Genomic DNA, 22657 nt, shown 5'->3' on the forward strand with positions numbered 1-22657 from the left:
AAGTAATCATTGAAACGATCAGTAGCGGTGGGAACAATTGCTTCAAAAATCCAATATCCGCAAAATCAGGAAATATACAGGAATAACTGACTGTAACGGGGAGAAAGTGCAAAGAGCTATGTCTGGAATGGCACTAGATAAGGAAACATATGTTACAGTGGGAAACTATGTAAATAAATAACCAAAAGACTACGTATATCTGATATATTAATAAAATTGACGAAATTACGGGAAAAACTAAATCTGTAAAAGTGAGAAGAATAATGGAATGTCTTTGTAAAATTATATCTGTAACGGTGGGAAACTATAAGTGAACAAGAACAGTCATAAACCTCAAACCTCCGCCAAGGCTGAGCAATCCATCTAAAAAAAAAAAAAAAAAAAAAACTTTTCTTCATAAGTTACATGTCTATCTCTCCTACCTTAGGCAACTGTGAAAATTAACACATAAATGCTGGTGTCTGCGCAACCCTCTTGTGAAATAGGCAAATATGTGAAATAAACTGAATAAAATACATGAAAAAAATATATGGTAACTGGTTTATTTTGGACGTAACATACATTGGTAATTGTTTTCTATCGACCAATGAAGAACAATGAATAGACTGAAGCACAGTGTACGAAGTTGTAAATCTACAGACACAAAAAATTATCAAAAAAATAATAAGCAAAGAAAATTTCACAAACATTTAAAATAAATGTATATAAATGAAATAAAAGTAAAAATACTTCTACGAATCTACATAAATCAAAACTTTTATATATCTGCAAAAATAATAATAAATGTATGAAATTAAACTTACAGTACATGAACAATATATCAAAATGAATCTACATCGCTAAATGATGGTTAGTAGCTTTATACCTAAAAGGTTCTAGGAACGAACACTATAAAAAATCAGCTTTAAATAAATGAAACTACAACAGCTAAACAGACCAACTGCCTCACGCGCATGCGCACAGGACTAGACTCGTGAACGACGCTTCTCTCTCTCTCTCTCTCACCACAACACTTACAAATTACGACCTTCAGTTCACTCAATTTAGAACATCATCATTTCTATTCTGTCCGAGGGATAATCAAACACACACACAGGGTCCCCCTTCCCCTCTTTCCCCTCCCCTATACCCTCCTTCATCCCCTTCTCCCCCTACCTCCTTATCCCACTGAACCCTTGCAGCGGAAGCAGAAGCATCTCCTACCCAACCCCACAACTGTTCCTTTCCCCTACCCCTCCCACCGGCACCTCCCTCACCCCCTACTCGTCCCCCCTTCTCTTCCACAAGCGTCCAATAACGCTACAAAAGGAAGACTGGCCGGACATTAATATTCCACGGCTATTGCAAATGGCTCTGTCCACTCCCGAATTGCAACGGCGGATGCAACACCGATGGCTGGGTTATATTGCAATGGAATGCAAGCGCTGCTACTGCTCTCTCTCTCTCTCTCTCTCTCTCTCTCTCTCTCTCTCTCTCTCTCCGTTTGTGTGAGCGTCTGGGCCATATGCATATGAAACCCCACAGAGAGGAACGAAGGAAAAATGATAATGCCTTGCACTCACTCTCTCTCTCTCTCTCTCTCTCTCTGTGTGTGTGTGTGTGTGTGCGCGCGCGCGAGCCTGGGACATATACATATAAAACCCAATAGAGAAGAAAGAAAGAAAACCCATAATCTGTGTGTATGTGTATGTGTGTGTGTGTGTGTGTGTGTGTGTACGTCTTACGCTCAACCACAAAGGCCCAAAGACAATCGGAAAAGAGAAAAAGAAACGGTTATTTCAATTAAGTATTTATTCTGTGTGTGTGAGTATGTGTGTGTGTGTGTGTGCGAGTAAAACTTACATAGAAAAATAATTGCAAACGACAGTATAGAAGTAATCAGCATATTTCTTACTTAACTGAATTAACTCTTTTTATCTTCTACATTACGCCGTGAGTGTTCGTGCGTCCTTTGGTGAACAAAATAATCCTAAATGACCATATCTCAGAAGACTGAAGGATACAGAGCAGCGGAACAAAAAAAAGGAAAAAAAAATTCTCTCTCTCTCTCCAATGAAGGAATGCAAAATACTTAAGTATTTAAAACTGGAACTTAATATTACTTCTATCTCATACACACAAAATAAGTATGAAAACAGGGGTACACTTAATTTACTTATTTATAACTTTGAAACTTTAGTACTGCTTCTGTCTGTCTGTCTGTCTGTCTGTCTGTCTGTCTGTCTGTCTGTCTGTCTGTCTGTCTGTCTGTCTGTCTGTCTGTCTGTCTGTCTGTGTCTCGTAGACTAAGGAACACAAAATACAAGTAAAAACTAGCTCAGTAGGTCATTTCTATGGTTGAGCAAAGGCTTGAATTCAATTCGGACACTAAAATCCATCAAATTCTGTAAACAGAGGCGGATACAAAAACTCATAATGGGTCTCCGTCAGTAAACTTAAGAGCAAGGCCATTATAGTACCTGAAAATTAATTTGAATCTTTGGACACAAAGGCAAAATTTAGGCTAAAGTTAACAACAATTCTTAAATACTCAAATATGCTGATCCCAAAGGAGACACCATCAGAGAACATAACAGAATTCTGCACCATTTGGCAGCGAAGGAACAAACCCCCAATCGACAGCGGATCAATGACGAGTCATTTATCAACAGACTAATGACAGACTTGACACTGAGAGGCTAATGATCAAATTCGGAAATGATGGCTTGATGCGACTTAATGGTTTGCTGATCGCTCCGAGATTCAGTTTCTTTCGGATGCGCGCGAGTTTGTAGTTTGGTTTTAATAGGAAGACAAATTTTAGCTCGAGTTTGTTGTTTGGTTTCAATGGGAAAACAAGTTTTAGTACGAGTTTGTAGTCTGGTCTTCAAAGGAAAACAAATTTTACCGCGTGTTTGTAATTTGGTTTTAATAGGAAAACAAATATTGGAGCGAGTTTGTAGTTTGGTCTTAAAAGGAAAACTAAATTAAGCACGAGATTGCAGTTTGGTCTTCAAAGGAAAACTAATTTAAGTGCGAGTTTGTAGTGTGTTTTTAATAGGAAAACAAATTTTGGCGCGAGTTTGTAGTTTGGTCTTCAAAGTATAACAAATTTTAGCGCGAGTTTGTAGTTTGTTCTTAAAAGGATAACAGATTTTGGCAGGAGTTTGTAGTTTGGTCTTAAAAGGATGAAATATTTTAGTGCGAGTTTGTAGTTTAGTCTTCAAGGGAAAACTAATTTTAAGTTTCCCCGAAAGGTGGAAAAAGTTCAAGTGGTGAAGAATAATATGAAAAAAAGGAAAATACAGTAACACGACAAGATTAAGTGAAAATTTGTCTAACCAACACATTAGAACTCATGACGAAAGAAAAACAGATGTTAGGCAGAAATTAGCAGTCGATGTTGCTGTTGACGGAGCAACATATTACACTCCTTTCCACAGCTCTAGTGGCGTTTCTTAGAATTCTGCTCTCTTAGGTCTGTTTATTGGGTTGAGCTGCCATTAAAAAGAAACATTAACAAATACATCCCATTATCAATAAAAAACTTATTAATATTATAAAAGAAAACCTTGTTAAGACCTACTATGAAATAAGAGAGACGACAAGTTATGTATAAAACATTACTCGCTTTCTCTTAGATTAAACTGGCATATGAATGATCAAAAATATGAAAAAATGCCAACAGTCTCTACTATCATTTTGTGATAATATTTAAACGTATTTGTAGAAAAAAACTGGTATAAATAGGATTCAAAGAATTATTCAGAACATTAAAGAAAAATCTTAAAAAGAAGAAAAATGGTTCCAATTACCAATAAGTAAAGTGAAAATATACCTAAATTTAACCGGATATAGGTAAAAAAAAAAAAAAAAAGGATGGATTAAAGACGCATTTATCATCATCTCACAATAACTGAAAAAGTTTGATTCCTCTAAATGTCCTTGAATACGTCATCAAGTTCTAATGACATAAAAATCCTACAATTAAGAATCAGTTATGTAGCATCGGCATTTAAGTATAACTGCTTGCAATGCAATTAAAAACGTAAAAGACGTCAAACAAAAAATTAAACAGATAGTCTGTTGCAGAAAAATAAAAGAACAACAAAAGTAGAGAGAGAGAGAGAGAGAGAGAGAGAGAGAGAGAGAGAGAGAGAGAGAGAGAGAGAGAGAGAGAGCCATATGCCCAAACACAGCCGTGGTCCTACGGCAGAAAGTCTGTCGATTAAAGAACGAAAGAAAAAAAAATATTGCATCGCAATGGTTGCATCGACACGGCCGTTTTCACTGCGGACGAGACGGGGAAGGAGAGCGTTTATAAATGGGGATGCACGGCCAATAAAGATACGCAATTTGACGAAATAATTGCCAGATTAGTACGTAAAATATGTCAAACGCTAACAACGGAAATTACGTAGGTCGGCGACGCGGTCGGGTGAATTTACACGGACACAACCTGGATGTCCTCTCCTTCGCCAATAAGATAGTGTGGAGGGGGGTGGGGGAGGTGGAGGGGAGGGAGGAGGAGGAACGGGACCAAGAGATGGAATGGGACACGGGGGGGTGAGGAAATCTAAAGGGGTAGAGAAGGAAGAGAAGGGAATAGAAAGAACAGGAAGCAGACACGTGGGAAAAACAACGGTCAGGAAGGAGAGAGGCATAATAAAGAAAAATAGGAAAGGTAAAGAAAAGAGAGAGAGAGAGAGAGAGAGAGAGAGAGAGAGAGAGATAGGAACACAGGAATAGGAGGAATGAGCAATGGAGGAAGAGGAAGAATAAGAACAGGAGAGGAAGGTTAATGAAAGGGATAGAAAAGTGACAGGAGGAAGTTGGATAACAGGGGGAGGGAAGAGAAATATTGCGAGAGTGAGAAACAGAGAGAACGGAAGGAAGTTGGAAAAAACATCGGATAGGAAGGAGAGAGGCAGAAGAAAAACAGGAGAGAGAGAGAGAGAGAGAGAGAGAGAGAGAGAGAGAGAGAGAGAGAGAGACGTACAGCCTCCGGCCTAAATTGCTGGTCACTCCCAACAACCGCTCTGCAATACGGTTGTTGTTGACGGTGCAGCATCCCCTTTGTTTGAGATGCTGCCATTGCTATACACATATATACACATACGCAGAGAGAGAGAGAGAGAGAGAGAGAGAGAGAGAGAGAGAGAGAGACGAATTTAGGGGTTCGGCGGCCTCCGGATGGGATATATTACCGACGATTAGACCAAGCCATTGGCTTCGCGGTTGGACACGCGGATCTTTGCTCTCTCTCTTCTCTCTCTCACTCTCTCTCTCTCTCTCTCTCTCTCTCTCTCTCTCTAACCCCCTTCCCATCTAACCACCACCAGGCCTCTACCCTCTACCCCGGATGTCGTTTAGTGTTTTACACCCGAGGTGTATAGTTCCGAGTGTAGTTAAGGTTTGTAATGGAATCAAATGGGTATTATGAGAGAGGTCGCCGCTCTCTCACTTCATCGTTAGTTATGACAAATTTAATTCCAATATAATAAAGAAATTAGTACTCTGGTGTGTTCAGTTTTTTCTCTTTTCAAGTTTCAATAACTACACTGAAAGTATGTAGTTATTTGCTGATAGCATAAACAATTGATAAAATATACAGGCAAGGTCTTTTAATAAAGTTTCACAACTAATAGCAGATAATGACGCTACCCATCAAAGAGATACTTCAACAATAGCACCTCTCCACTAATAACTTTATCTCATAAATAATTTGCTCAGATGTAAACAATAACATTTAAAAACTTCTTAAACGATTCATTTCTAGGCAGTCCAGTAATAAAACCATATCATGCGTCATTTTATATCGCTTGTATTTTCGTCTCATTTTTAAATGTATTCAAGGTTGCATCAAAACAACTGAATTAAACTGTGTGTGTGTGTATATATATATATATATATATATATATATATATATATATATATATATATATATATATATATATATATATATATATAAATTGCTTCACTATCGAAAATTACCCGAGTTCGACTCACACGCCATACGGAGGTTTTTTGGCTGCTTTCTTTAAATCCAAATGCGACTTGATCTAAGCAATGAATTTACGACCTGGTAGTGAGTCAACTTGGTTTGGTCTCTCCCACATTGGATATCACCTCCATTCTGAAAGGAGTTTCTTTGACTAAGAAATGAAAATGCACATTTCTGTCTTGTACTTTCCACAGAAAGGAATTACTTTCCCTTCGCCAAAATAAAGATTATAAATAATGAAATTTATTGTTTTTCCCTCCAACAGGCTAAATCGTTTGAATTTATTCCCTAACCATAAGCAAGAAAAATTGAATTTTTCATTTAGTTCTCTTGCACAAAAAGGAACCCATAAAAATTCTTGGCTTAAAATATGCATATAAATATATATTCCGAGAGGATATTTCACCTTTCATTGTTTGCTTATTTGAAACAAAGACACTGAGTTCCCATGATACAAATTGGCAATATAAAGTACTTCATTTCCTTTATTTCAACAAAGGTAAACCCATAGAAAAGGAAGAAAAGAAGGCTGCCATTAGTATGACTGAGCATCCTCCACATTTCAGGAATAAAAAACAGATCTAATAACTTGACAATGTCCTTCTCGTAACACATATGAAATGCAAAAGGTTTCAAAAGGATTATATGAAAAAGTCTTTTAAAAAACAGAAACTCAGAGCGAAAACTACTTTAGGATAAAACTTTCTCGTTTTTACACACACAAACACAAACGCACACACACACACACGCACGCAAACACAAAAGCTCATCTCGTTCTGTCTCTATCACAAGCATAAACCACGTAAACGCGCCCACACAAATAACGATGCGATATTTAAGATACTTCAACCACGTTCTAATAGCCATCTCCATAGAAACACAATCGTAAACACAAACTCTCACCCTGTCACGTATACACACACTCACACACACACATTCTCTCTCTCTCTCTCTCTCTCTCTCTCTCTCTCTCTCTCTCGTGTGCCCTCACGTTATCGCCGTCGTGTCGCGGAACTATCACCCTTAGCGAGTGGCAGCGTAAGTTCCAATATGGCGGCGACCCGTTTTCGATCTCTATTGAATGGCATTACCTCGAGGAGAGATCAAAAGGAGACAGCTGAAAGACGAAACGAGGCATATGCATAAATAGACTGCAACTTGCATCTTCCAGTTACAAAGGAGAGAGCCTTCTCTCTCTCTCTCTCTCTCTCTCTCTCTCTCTCTCTCTCTCTCTCTCTCTCTCTCTCTCCCATTACCTGAGAACTGACACGTCAAAAATTTATATTTTCAATTCTTACATCGCTGAGATAACTCTCTCTCTCTCTCTCTCTCTCTCTCTCTCTCTCTCTCTCTCTCTCTCTAACGAAAATCCAAACATACATTTTGCATCATTCAAAAAGCGAGGAAAGTTCTGTCCGTTTCGTTTCTTACTGTTATACACACAGAATTAGGAACAAAAAGATAGGAAAATAAAAGCTCTCTCTCTCTCCTCTCTCTCTCTCTCTCTCTCACATACACACACGCTCACAAACGTTAGTGTTAATAGTATTCACACTAAATAAATTAAGAGAGCAAAGTATACATAACTTTTAAAATCCGGAGAGGTAAAAAAACTGAAGAAAATAAAACAAAAGCTCTGGAATAAAGACAGAAGGTCTCCGTTGCCATGAGACATGAATGTGACACGCGAAAATGAGACCAATTTCCATTCAGACGAAAAAAGACTGGAGAAAGTGAAAGACATTCTTTCCGCGTTAATCAAGAGACTAAAAAGGACAATAAAAGAGACAGAAACATTACCAGCCAAAAGAACGTTTTCGTCTCTGAAGCACTCTCTCTCTCTCTCTCTCTCTCTCTCTCTCTCTCTCTCTCTCTCTCTCTCTCATTTCCTTAAAACTTGGTAAGAAATTAAGTTTTCGCTTTTGCATCACTGAGATCATTATTTCTCTCTCTCTCTCTCTCTCTCTCTCTCTCTCTCTCTCTCTCTCTCTCTCTCAAAAACGAAAGATCGAAAAACTGTTTTAACTTCTGCATCATAGAGATATTTCTCTCTCTCTCTCTCTCTCTCTCTCTCTCTCTCTCTCTCTCTCTCTCTCTCTCTCTCTCTATTTCCTGGAAAACAGACCAGTGAAAAATTAAAAAGCCGTTTTCTCTTCTACGTCACTATGGTAACTATTCTCTCTCTCTCTCTCTCTCTCTCTCTCTCTCTCTCTCCTCTCTCTCTCTCTCTCTGTCGTTACGTTTCAGGGATGAAAAGAGGTGTAACAAGAGCTGGGATCAAAAGACTTGGAAGGTCCTAAACGATATCTGCCTTTCAGAATCAGTCAACCGTTCGAGAGAAAACGAGTTCAGGCACATTTACAAAGAAATATTATGAGGTTACCGAATAACTTTGGAAGATTAACTGGAATGTTGATACTTTCGTGCTGATACTTAAAGCACTATTCAAGTTAAATTGTTAACTGGTTCTTAGCTTCCTTCTATCTCCTTTATATATGTGAAACCCGTTCAGCGAATATAATACATAATAATAATAATAATAATATGGAGCAATCCGGTATCACACAACAAACATGCAACATGGCTCCAGGAAGTCAAGGAAGAAGAAACAGGGAGAATAAAACAAAGATTCACAGAGATCACGACAGACGCAGTCAGACACAACTAAAGAAAACTGCCAAACTGGAAAGCCCCAGGTCCCGATGAGTCTCGATGAAGTCCATGGATACTGGCTCAAAAACTTCAAGGCCCTACACTCACGAATAGCAAAACAACTCCAGCATTGTATCTCAAATCACCATGCACCCAAATGGATGACCACAGGAAGAACACCCTTAGTACAAAAAGACAAGAGTAAGGGAAATATAGCCAGTAACTACAGGCCTATCATTTGCCTACCAATAATGTGGAAGTTACTAACAGGTATCATCAGTGAAAGGCTATGCAACTACCTAGAGGAGACAAACACCATCCCCCACCAACAGAAGGGCTGCAGAAGGAAGTGTAGGGGCACAAAAGACCAGCTCCTGATAGACAAAATGGTAATGTAGAACAGTAGGAGAAGGAAAACCAACCTAAGCATGGCATGGATAGACTATAAGAAAGCCTTCGACATGATACCACACACATGGCTAATAGAATGCCTGAAAATATATGGGGCAGAGGAAAACACCATCAGCTTCTTCAAAAATACAATGTGCAACTGGAATACAATACTTACAAGCTCTGGAATATGACTAGCAGAGGTTAATATCAGGGGAGGGATCGTCTAGGGCGACTCACTGTCCCCACTACTCTTCGTAGTAGCCATGATTCCCATGACAAAAGTACTACAGAAGATGGATGCCGGGTACCAACTCAAGAAAGGAGGCAACACAATCAACCATCTGATGTTCATGGACGACATCAAGCTGAATGGTAAGAGCATCAAGGAAATGGAAACCCTAATCCAGACCGTAAGGATTGTATCTGGGGACATCAGGATGGAGTTTGGAATAGAAAAATGCGCCTTAGTCAACATACAAAAAGGCAAAGTAACGAGAACCGAAGGGATAAAGCTACCAGATGGGAGCAACATCAAACACATAGATGAGACTGGATACAAATACCTGGGAGTAATGGAAGGAGGGGATATAAAACACCAAGAGATGAAGGACACGATCAGGAAAGAATATATGCAGAGACTCAAGGCGATACTCAAGTCAAAACTCAACGCCGGAAATACGATAAAAGCCATAAACACATGGGCAGTGCCAGTAATCAGATACAGCGCAGGAATAGTGGAATGGACGAAGGCAGAACTCCGCAGTATAGATCAGAAAACCAGGAAACATATGACAATACACAAAGCACTATACCCAAGAGCAAATACGGACGAAAGGAAGGAGGGATCACACTCTTCTGCATGAGTCCTGGAGCTACTTCAGCCTCTATTTTTCTGGATTCCTTTTCACGGATCTTGGGATCGTGCTTAGTGTTTCTATGATTATGGGTACGATTTCCACTGGCATATCCCATATCCTTCTTATTTCTATTTTCAGGTCTTGATACTTATCCATTTATTCCCTCTCTTTCTCTTCAAATCTGGTGTCCCATGGCATTGCGACATCAATGAGTGATACTTTCTTCTGGATTTTGTCAATCAAATTATTATTATTATTATTATTATTATTATTATTATTATTATTGTTGTTGTTGTTGTTGTTGTTGTTGTTGTTGACCGTAAAAAATTGAATGAACACTAAAATTAATCATAGCAACAAATACGAAATAGGAATTACGACACATTACATACAAATATCTTAAGTAAACTTTCGTACGTTTTTGTCGGCGAATTAAACAAATGAAGAGGAACAGGAGCCAGAAAAGTGACAATCACATCTTAGAACACTTTTCTACAATTGCCTGTATTTAGACAGAATAGTTAATAAAAGACGATGTCTTCATCTGAATGAGTCGAGAGCCATTCCCACAATAAATTTGATTTTAAAATACTATCTGCTGTATGTATTCGAGAAGTTGTTTTGAAAAAAAAAAATTGATTATGCGAGGGAAAATAATGATTTGTGACAATATATTCGTGGCAGTAGACGGACATGGAAATATTTGTTATCGGATAGAATCAAATATGACCATGCAAAGAAAAAGGCTAAATGGTTATTGTAAATACACTTACTCGTAATAAAAAGGCTGCCCATAGATGATACTATACTAGTAATAATAATAATAATAAAATAATCGGAATAAAAAAATCCTATATGCAATAAATTTTAAAGAGTATCCTTATATTCACATTTTTTGTCAGTAACAATACGGCTACTAGACATTCAAAGCCAGCCTCTCTCTCTCTCTCTCTCTCTCTCTCTCTCTCTCTCTCTCTCTACTGGCCCTCGAAGTCAGCCATTCTCACCACTAGTTGCCAAGGCCAGCCTCTACCACCACTCAGCCTCTCTTACCACTGACACACATGCGTAACCACATCCACTGTCACCTAAGGTCAAACACTCTCATCATTGGCTGCCAAGGTTAACCTCTCTCCCTACTGGCAATTAAGATCAGTCCTTTCACCACTGACTCCAAAGGTCAACATTTCACTGGTAACCAAGGTCAGCCTCTATCACCATTGGCTCCTAAACAAATAAAAAACAAGTAAAAATTGCGCCGAAGAACAATCGAGTTTTCTGTACAGCGTATAATCAAGGCCACCGAAAATCGATCTACCTTTCCGTGGTCTTGGTATACTGTTGTATGAGCCGCGGCACATGAAACTTAAATCACGGCCCGGTGGTGGCCTGTCCTATATGGTTGCCAGACGCACGATTGTGGCTAACTTTAACCTTAAATAAAATACAAACTGCTTAGGCCAGAGGGCTGCAATTTGGTATGTTTGATGATTGGGAAATGGATGATCTTCATACCAATTTGCAGCCGTCTAGCCTCTGTAATTTGCAAGATCTGAGGGCGGACAGAAAAAGTGTGGACAGAAAATTACGGTACATGATGTCTTAAAGGTTCAGATCTGCTGTCTTTACCAACCCTCACACCCCCCCCCCCCCCCCCTTACATGACCGTCACTTTTCTCGGTATTGGATACAATAATAACAATGATCAACGATAAAATCATGAGAAAACATCATCCTGAAATTCTCTTACATATGTCATCAATTTCTCTTACATATGTCACCACCGATACATCCGATACACTAATGGAACATTAAATACAATAATTGAAAATAAACCTTGCGATCATTTCCAGACACAAATAGATTCCGTAAGAGGCGGAAGATTCGTAAACTTGTAAAACACACGAAGAAATAAATGATGAAATTGAACGCACATTGAAAGAGTGAGATCTTCAAAAGGAATTCATATTTTTCATTCAATGTCTTTCTGGATTTATCACCATGAAAGAACTGAGAGAGAGAGAAAAATCCCGTTGAAGAAAAAGTTAGGCTGCAAATACACGAAACAAGAAAGAACCGTTGCTAAATGGAGAGAGAGAGAGAGAGAGAGAGAGAGAGAGAGAGAGAGAGAGAGAGAGAGAGAGAGAGAAGGATAATTGTGAATGCAGTATTGGGGTTTTTACACGAATAGGAAGATGGGTAATGCTTTAAAAGATCAAATGGACGAGGAGGAGGAATAGGACGAATGAAAAGAATAAGAAGTTGAATATAAAAGGGATATGGAGGAAAGGGGAAAAAGAAAATGGAGTGGTCAGAGGAAAAGGAAGTTGAGGAGGAAAAAAGAAAAGGAAACAGGAAAGGAAGACGAAAAGGAAGATGAAAAGAAAGTGGAGAATGAAGAGGTAAAGGAAGTGGAGGAGAAAGTGGAGAAGGAAGAAGAAAAAATGAAAAGGAAAAATGGAAGGAAGATGAAAGGGGAAAATAGAGGGAAGTAGAAAGGAAGAGGAAAAGGAAGTGGAAAAGGAAGAGGAAAAAGGAAGGGGAAAAGGAAAATAAAGAGGAAGTGGAAAAGGAAAAAAGAAGAGGAGAAAGGAAGTGAAGAAGGAAAATAAAGAGGAAGAGGAAAAGGAAGTGGAGAAGACGAAACGAATGGGGAAAATGAAAATGAAGTGGAGAAAGACGAGGAATAGAGGAAAGGAAGAGGAAAAGGAAGCGGAGGTAGAAGGGGATAAAGGAAGTGTACGTAGACTTACAAAATGATAAAAAATGGAAGCAAAAGGAATAGGAAGACCTAAATGGAAAAGTACAAGACGACGCAGAGGTACTGCGAATTAGGAAAACACGGAAAGGGGGGAAGGAGAGGAGGAAGAGGGGGGGAGATGAGTAGGAGGCGGAGATAGACCAGAAGAAAGCGAAAGAAGAAGAGAAATGAATGGTAAGTGAGGAAAGTCTTCTCCCTGTGATGAAAAACCAAACAAATATTTATACTATGACTTCAATTCTTCTTATATGCTCTCTCTCTCTCTCTCTCTCTCTCTCTCTCTCTCTCTCTCTCTCTCATACCTGTTGCTGAAGGGAAGATTCTGATTTCGAATTTCACATACCTACTCGAACATACACTTACATTCCTATAACATAACGGAAAAGGTTGCTCCACCCGCTAGAAAGTCGGTCTTTCTCCCTCCCTATCTCTTTCACATACACACAACCAAACATACACACAAAAACACATGTATCCATACTAGCAAACACTCCTGTCGTTACATCTGCTCAAGTGTATGTGAGGCTGATTCATTTTTCTACTCTACTAAATCTCCTTTATATATATCGGAATGACTCGGTATATTTGATACTCTCTCTCTCTCTATAGCGTGTCAGATACGTCTGTAACTTGAACGAACTTTCGAGAAATATAAGGAACAAGCGTCAAAAACGCAAGGCCTTTTACGTGCAAGCACGGCATGCATGTAGCAAGAACAGTTTCTTTGTCTCAGTAAAGATATGTTGGACTGTCAAACATCAATAGAACAGTAAACGATCATTAATGGAACCTTGTTGTATCATATATATACTATATCATTCACATTATTCCTTGGGAATAACTTATACACAAGGGGAATTATGATTGATAAGCGCTCCGTCCCCGGCAGGATTCTACCGATGCCTGGTTTAGAAACGGCGATGGACAGTGACTTAGACCACCTTTCTTTTAAGAGAGGGATAAGAAGCTATAGATTCGATTTCATTATGAAAATAAAATCCTAACTATTAATACTGCAGCTATGCTCCGAGTTTTTCTAAACATAGCCGTATTGTAGTTTTACAGATTTGTCCTTTTATGGGTTTAGGGGAAGAGAGAGATGAAGAAACGGAAGAGAGACAGACGAAGAGAGAGGAGATGAGACGATAGGAGAGGAGAAGAGAGGGGGGGGGGTAATGCAAATTTACGGCACAATATTGATGTCATTGTTATTCTACGTAAACGATCATAACAAATATATTCACACTGCCTTCCGCAAACGGAACAACGAGATGTAACATTCACAGTTGCCCTGAATCCTTACAAGAATGAGATGGAACTTGAACTGGATAAACAAATACCTCAATAACATCAGTCAAGTCAATATTTCTAATATTATAATCTGAAGGTAAAGATAATTTTTCCCGTGTTGCATCAGGAGAGAAAACTAACATAAATATTACAAATTTTATATAAACAACGGAAATAAATGCTATCACCTAAATTAAAAACATGAAAATGTTTATATCTAAACTGAAAAGACATAAACAGACAAAGCCTGACCACTGACGCCATGCAAAATTGTTTATATTATTAAATAAATAAAAAGGGTACTATAAAATTTGAAAATTCAGACGAGCCTCGTACTAAAAGTGAAGGATTTGCTTTGATTTCCACTGGGTTATACTATGTTATTTCCGACTACAAATCATTATTTTGTTGTTCCCAAGCTTATTATTAGTTCCAAATTTTTCAGTGTCATGACGTAAAAGTAACGCTCGAATAAATATATACTATACTACATTGGAAATGTCTCACAATACAGTATAACACGAGTAAGTGAAATACGAGAGCAAATGGCCGTAGAGTTTATTAAAACTGAGCTTTGTAGTACGTTGTTATATCCATATTCTCTCACACTCTCAAATTATACACACACACACACACACAGAAAACACACACACACACACACACACACACACACACACACATATCAATATATATAAATCTATATCTATATTATATATATATATATATATATATATATATATATATATATACATGTGCTATACGCAAGTGTCTGAAAGCCAAAGTAACCTTTACAAGAACAAATTTCCTAAACAATTCTTACAAAAGTCACAAAGGAAGGAATTATTTCAGAGCAAACCAGTAATGCCTAGGCTTAAGGTCTGGAAGCAATGACACCTTAGGTGAACTGAATGAAGAGAGAGAGAGAGAGAGAGAGAGAGAGAGAGAGAGAGAGAGAGAGAGAGAGAGAGAGATCCTAAGATTATATACATATGTATATATATACTCATAATATACATATACACATTTTTATATTTATATATGAAATATGTGTATGTTTGTATGTATGTCTGTGTGCATACACTAAAGAGACTTGGAGGCGACATACTATATAGTACAGTTGCGATACAAAGCAAAATCGCCGCAAATATTCCAAAAATAAAAAGCGATAATAAAATTCATGAAAAAAAGGAATAAAAACATAAAGATATAAATATACAAAAGGGGAAAATAAAAGCGAAAGCTGGAATTTAGAGGAACAACAACATATTTTTTTACTCTGACCGCATCGGCATTTATAGAATACCACCAGAATACGTACACGGAATCACTGGTTACTCGGTCATTTCACACACACACATACACACACACACGCAGTATTCCCGGTCATTCCGAAATGCTTTATTTGCCAGTGATTTTAACCCCCCCACGCCCCCTTTTCCAACGGGCGAAACTGATGAGGGCAAACAACGCACTGATTGTGACAACAATCCCCCGTGTGATTGATGCGTACGTACGGGGAAGACCTTCCCTTCCACTGCTTGCCTACACACAAAATGATACAATGGGTATTTTCTGATTGTCTCTGTAGTTGCCGTAGTTCGTTTTCTTTATGGGGACAGTTATCTCTCTCTCTCTCTCTCTCTCTCTCTCTCTCTCTCTCTCTCTCTCTCTCTGCTGATTCACGTTCGGTTTGTTGTTCTGAAAAGCATCTTCCTAAACTCTCTGTAGGTAGCTGTAGAGATAACGCCTCTTTGTCGGTACATGTAAACACAATGGCAAAATAGGCGCCTCCTGGTTCTTCGTAGTTTCTCTGTAGAAAATACTCTCTCTCTCTCTCTTTCTGTGTGTGTGTGTGTGTGTGTGTGTAATAGTGTGTACTGTGATATGCTTGCTCTCTCTCTCTCTCTCTCTCTCTCTCTCTCTCTCTCTCTCTCTCTCTCTCTCTCTGTAATAGTGTGTGTACTGTGATCTCTCTCTCTCTCTCTCTCTCTCTCTCTCTCTCTCTCTCTCTCTCTCTCTCTCTCATCTTCAACGCATATAGGAGTATATCACTAGACAGAAATAATTCTATAGATAAATAAATGCTTATGTAACCTTACAAATAAATGCGAGATGTCATTCGTTCAATTACCTCTGTTAGTGTAAACATATTAGAGTACAAACGCTGCTTCAGAGAGAGAAGAGAGGAGAGGAGAGAGGAAGAAGGAGAGAGGAGAGAGCAGAGAGAGAGACATACCACAGTAATCACACTATTACAGAGAGAGAGAGAGAGAGAAAGAGAGTAAACATATCACAGTACACACTATTACACACACACACACACACACAGAGAGAGAGAGAGAGAGAGAGAGAGAGAGAGAGAGAGAGAGAGTAAACATACCACAGTACACACACACTATTAGAGAGAGATAGAGTAAACATAACACAGCATACACACTATTGCGAGAGAGAGAGAGAGAGAGAGAGAGAGAGAGAGAGAGAGAGAGAGAGAGAGAGAGAGCCCCTACTGATGCTCTGCTATGCATTGCCATGTATTAGTTTCAAATGCATATCTTGTAAGGTTGGTTTTTATCACGGATATCAAAGAGGACCCTAATTGATGGTAGATTTTTAAATGGGAGAAATGGGCAAATTTTGCTATTTCCTAATTTCATCTCAACGTTCATTTATAAATGACATAATTCTCTGTCTGTGACTCTCTCTCATCTACTAAAAAAGAATGTTATTATTCTGTATTCAACAACAACAACCACAACAATAACACAATGATAAAAAAATAATAATAAAACTACCTCCAGTCGACAAATGATATAGGCTAAGCCCTCAAATCATAAGGAACAGTTGTAACAACACGATTAAACGACGCACGTAAATAACCGAAAGTCTCTACACCAAAACATCACTAATAAATAGAACTAGAAAGGGATAAAGCCCATCCCCTTCTCTAAGCTATCATGAAAAATGCAAATGGCCGAATTTAACGTAATGGTACAGAAGAGATAAAATGCCAAAGCAAAAAAAAAAAAAAAGTAAAAGTTCATTTGTTTGCTGAAAACTGGAAGCCCCAAAAATGAAACAGTTTTTGATTAGTTCATTGTGATGCACCCTATCCTAGCTTCCCCATGATGGGGACAAACAGGCATATGAAATCATGCACATACAAATTATATAATCACCCGTTTGTCTATCCTCGGAATGTTAGGGAAGTGGAGGAAAAACCTGCTAACGAGAGAGAGAGAGAGAGAGAGAGAGAATAATAAAACATAGCTGAAAAAACTGGTAACGACGAGAGAGAGAGATAGAATAATAAACACGATAACTGAAAACTGTAAGGGAGCGAGAGAGAGAGAGATAGAGAGTAGCGGCGGCGAGAGGGGTGGGGGGGTATAATTTTTCATAAAATGCATCAGTTTAGTATAAAAGAAGAAACCCGAGCTACCCGAAGCAGAGAGAGAGAGAGAGAAGAGAGAGAGAGAGAGAGAGAGCCTGGAAAAAAGGATCAACACAGAAATGAAATGTGGTAAATAAAGAGATAGGAAGTATAATTTCATGAAATACATCGATTCAATGTAAAAGAACTAACCCCATCTACCAGAAGCACTGAGAGAGAGAGAGAGAGAGAGAGAGAGAGAGAGAGAGAGAGTAAGTATTAACTTACCGACGTAAGGACAGCCGACCAACTCGACCCTCATGCAGACAGTCCTCGGGTGGGGCGAGTAAGGAATGAAACGGATCTTTGTGGCTAAGATCGGAGGCATCAGGTCGTTCCTCACTACCATGTAGGTGTTGACGTTTCCCTTGAGGATCTGAAATCGAGGAAAAATATATGAAGTTCAGTGTTTAAAACTGGGGAGAAAGGCAATGAAATTCCAGATATGAAATTGACAATATGACAATGATATCCAGGGTTAGGAATTCAGGATCTGAAATCTCGTAAGACGTTCAAAATGTTAGAATCATATGAAATTGAGAAAAAAGGAAATTCAGGGTTTGAAATACGGAAATGAAAGTGAAGTTCACGGTCTAAAATGTGGGAGAATGGCAATGAAATTCCGGGTATGAAATTGACGAAATGCCAATTCTATCCACGGTTAGGAATTCGCGATCTGAAATCTTGTACGACGTTTAAGATTTTAGGAAAATGTGAAATTCAGGGTTTGAAAATTGGAAAGGAAAGAAATTCAGGGTTTGAAATATGGAAAGGAAAGTGAAGTTCACGGTGTAAAATGTGGGAGAATGGCAGTGAAATTCCGGGTATGAAAATTGGAAAGGAAAGCGAAATTCAGAGTCTGAAATTGGGAAAGAAAAGTGAAATTTAGGGGTTGAAATTAGGAAACGAATACGAATTTTAGGATTTGGAATTGGAAAGTGAAAATAAAGTTCAAGGTCTGAAATTTGGGGGTAAGAACAAAATTCCGGGGTTGGAACTGGGGAAAAATAATTAAATGCAGGGTTTGAATTTTGGGAGTAAAAACGAAATTCAGGTTTTGAAATTATGGAAAAGTAATGAAAATTCAGGGTTTGAACAGAGGAATTCATGGTTATGAAATTGTGGGAAAATGACGAAATTAAGGGATTCGAATTAGGGGGAAAATGATTAAATTAAAGCTTTGAAATTGTGGGTAACAATGAAATTCATGGTTTGAAATTATTGGAAAATAATGAAATTAATGGTTTGAAATTATGGGAAAAATAATTAAGGGTTTAAAATTGGGGGAAAAACAACGATATTCAGGTTATGAAATTGAGGGATAACAATGAGATTCAAGATCTCGAATTGAGGAGTATCTGAAATTCAGAATCTGAAATTGAGGAAATACCAATGAAATTCAGGGTTTGAAACTAGGGAAAAGTAATGAAAATTCAGGGTTTGAAATTGAGGGAAACGAGAAATTATACTAGTCAGGGTTTGCAACGAAAAAACAATGAAATTCAGCGTTTGCAATTGCGAGCGAGAAACTAGATTCAGGAAAGAAATTTTAAGTCAAAATTTAAAACTTGGAAATAAAATTAAATTAAAGACGTGAAATTGAAAAACAAAATTAAATACAGAATTTGAAACTGGGAAGGAAAGAAAATTAAGTTCACGATTTCAAATTAGTAATAAAATAAATGAAAGAATTTAAACCGGCAATGAAATTCAGGATCTGAAATTGAGAAGGTATAAATGGTAATTAAGATTATAAATAACAAATAGCATGAAGTTCAGGATCTGAAATTACGAAAGAAAAATACAATAAATTAAGGGTTTCAAGCAAAGACAAAATAATGTCATCCTGGAATTGAGATCGGGCAAGAAAACAGGAAGAAATTCTTGAGTTGATATTAAGAAAACAAAAATGAAACTCTTGATTTGAATTGAAAAAAAAAAAAAAAAAAACTGGGAGTGAAAATAAATTTAAATTTAGGATCTGAAATCTTGTATATATGAAATCTCGGCACTGAAATTAACGATTAAAATAGCTCTCCAAATCTAACACTTTAAAAAAGATATTCCAGATTTTCAAAAGGCTATGAAATTCAGTATTTAAATATCGATAAGAGGAAAATACTTATTAACTTGAAGTTAAAAAAAATATGTAATATAAATATAAAATTGGACAAAAACGAAGGATAGAATTTCAGAAGTGGTATATTAAAACATTCTTGGTAATAAGTCCTTCACTTGAAACCAAAAAAAAAAATAAATAAATAAAATAAACATTAAAACGAATTCGTAGTTAGTTCAAAAGTACGACAGAAAACAAATTTTTTTCAGGAAGTCTCAAAATAATAAAGAATTGAAATATCAAGAAAAAAATAAATACAAAAGCCTTAAAGTGCAACTGATGATGTAATAATAAGTTTTAATTTCCATCATAATCTTTCACTGATATCTTCAGGCTACCTTTAAGAGAAAACAAAATACTTTTTAATTGTAAAAAGTATCTCATGATTCCGTAAGCTGTAGGCCCTCGGACCACGCTCACTAAATAAAAAAATGAATTGTGAAAACGTTACTCTGAGATATTTCTCTTTAAGCCGGGGAAGAATTATTTGCATAATGCAGATTATAAAATGTAAATCACTGGTTTATCACTGAAACCAGAAATAGATATGCTTTCTTTTATGATTATATATATATATATATATATATATATATATATATATATATATATCCACAAAAACATGAAAAACATACTACGTATACAGAGAATACTATACCTCCCCTGAACCTGCTAAATTTCTTTTTACTTCAATTAAAAGAAATTACGTAAAAGCTATATATAAATATATATATATAAAAGGCATAGTGAAAACTATCTACCCTATTTTTGGCTATATATGGAAAACCCAGAGAGAGAGAGAGAGAGGAGAAGAGAGAGAGAGAGAGAGAGAGAAATAATGTTACAAACCGCAAAAAGACACCTCTGAATTATTCATACCTTCCAGCCAAACCAACCATGAGAGAGAGAGAGAGAGAGAGAGAGAGAGAGAAGAGAGAGAGAGAAGAGAGAGAGAGAGAGAGAGGCCTATCTTAAAAAGTAAACGTCATTTTCCCTGGATACCCTGGGAGCAACTCATTAAATATTAACCAGCTAAATGGAAACTGCTCTTACGTAGACCTGAGTGGGAGAAGAGGAGCAGCCCCATTTTACGACGGCGATAGATTGCGTCATAAACAGGGCGAAAACCGGTGGGGAGGGAATGGGGGGGGGGGGGGGGGGGATGGAGACGAGGGATATGGAGGGAGGAGCGAATGACTAAACACGACTCTAGGCATGACTGAAAAGAAAAACGATACATATTCTTTGGTTGTTGAGAAACATATTTACTCCCGTACAATGAAGAATAAGCAATTATGATTTTTCTTGTTTTGTCACGAAAATTAATAATGACTGTAAATAAAGATACATTTCCTTTGGCTGTTTAGGAAAATTTGCTCCCGAAAGTAAACAATAAGTAAAGCTAATTTTTGACCCTTTCTGCCAGAAAATAAATATTAGAAAACTTTACTGACTAAACGATTCTAAGCATAACTAAACACGACTCTAGAAGTAATTGGGAAAAAAATGTCCTTGGCTGTTTAGAATATGCATAAGCTATCTGGACGAGACGGTATGGGATAAGCAGCAACTCTAAGCCTAACTAAATATGTCTTTAAGCGAGATTAAAAAAATAATATAAAATAAACATCCACAGCATTTTTAATGTATTTACTTTGGGAGGGTCGTGTACTACCTAGGTCACGTCTTTTTTCCTTCGTAAAAAAAAAAATACACAAGGATTCGGGAGTGAATATGCGTGACCCTGGACTTGATTTGATAAAAATAATTTCTTGTAATTCTGTGCTCAGTACATAAGGGGAATGGATGATAATTAACTAGATGATATATATACATACACACACAAATATATATACATAGATACATGTGTGAGTATTTCCTCTATGCTTGAGATGGCAAGCGCATGTACGCATCAATTCGTGTGTATGTGTGTGTGTGTGTATATGCATGTGTCTGTCTGCCATATTCCTCTTCTATTCAGCCATACCTACTCACATCCCTTACATCCCTTAGTCACTCAACGTTGTGTAAGCACTACAGATATCGTACCGCTTAAAAAAAGAAAAAAAGAAAGAAAGAAAGAAAGAAACACGATGGCGCGCTCGCACACACACACACACACACACGCAATTCTTGTCGACTAGCGATGGACATTAATAGTTACTACATACAATGAAAAAAATTACACTTTACTGTAAACACTGCATCTCTCTCTCTCTCTCTCTCTCTCGCTGGTAAAGCAGTTGGGAAAATACTTCTTTCTACAGTTAGCTAAATCGAGCAAAATGGACGAAAAATGGTCACCTGAATTGACGATATTCATTTTGCAGTTCCCTCCATCCCTAAGACAACACTTTAAATAGCATTGGCTATCATTACCATCGTATATTTTCCCCCTTCCGTCGACAGAGAGAGAGAGAGAGAGAGAGAGAGAGAGAGAGAGAGAGAGAGAGAGAGAGCCTTACCTTACCTTACAGACCTTACAGTTCGTTCGGGTTGCCCCAGGTCCCTCAGTGTTGAGGCGCCTCTAATGTCTACCAGAGAGTTGCTAGTACATCTTCCGTATATTTGCATCTTCCAATCTTGGATGGTCTGGGATGCAGTTTAGATATTTGTCGAGCTTATTCTTTTAAACACATCTACGCTCACTCCTGATATATTCCTCAGATGAGCTGGCAACGCATTGAATAGACGCTGCATTATCGATGCTGGTGCGTAGTGGATTAATGTCCTGTGTGCTTTCCTTATTTTTCCTGGTATAGTTTGGGCACTATTAATCTACCTCTGCTTGCTCTTTCTGATATTTTTAGTTCCATGATATTTTCTGTTATTCCTTCTATCTGTTTCCATGCCTGAATTATCATGTAGCGTTCTCTTCTCCTTTCTAGACTATATAATTTTAAGGATTGTAGTCTTTCCCAGTAGTCTAGGTCCTTAACTTCTTCTATTCTAGCTGTAAAGGACCTTTGTACACTCTCTATTTGTGCAATATCCTTTTGATAGTGTGGGTACCATATCATATTGCAATATTCAAGTGGACTACGAACATATGTTTTATAAAGCATAATCATGTGTTCAGCTTTTCTTGTTTTGAAGTGCCGTAACAACATTCCCATTTTTGCTTACATTTTGCCAAACAGAATTGCTATTGATCATTGCATAACATGTTCTATTC

General features: G+C 37.6%; 1 protein-coding gene across 1 annotated transcript in view; it reads right to left on the reverse strand.

Annotated features, from left to right (window-relative positions):
* LOC135205530 (discoidin domain-containing receptor 2-like) overlaps positions 1 to 22657 on the reverse strand; it is a 580705-nt gene that overhangs the window by 104842 nt on the left and 453206 nt on the right. Inside the window, 1 exon segment of the mRNA XM_064236283.1 lies at positions 17595 to 17742. Within this exon segment, the coding sequence (XP_064092353.1) occupies positions 17595 to 17742 (148 nt within the window).

This window comes from Macrobrachium nipponense, chromosome 24 (genome assembly GCF_015104395.2).
Source record: "Macrobrachium nipponense isolate FS-2020 chromosome 24, ASM1510439v2, whole genome shotgun sequence".
NCBI lineage: Eukaryota > Metazoa > Arthropoda > Malacostraca > Decapoda > Palaemonidae > Macrobrachium > Macrobrachium nipponense.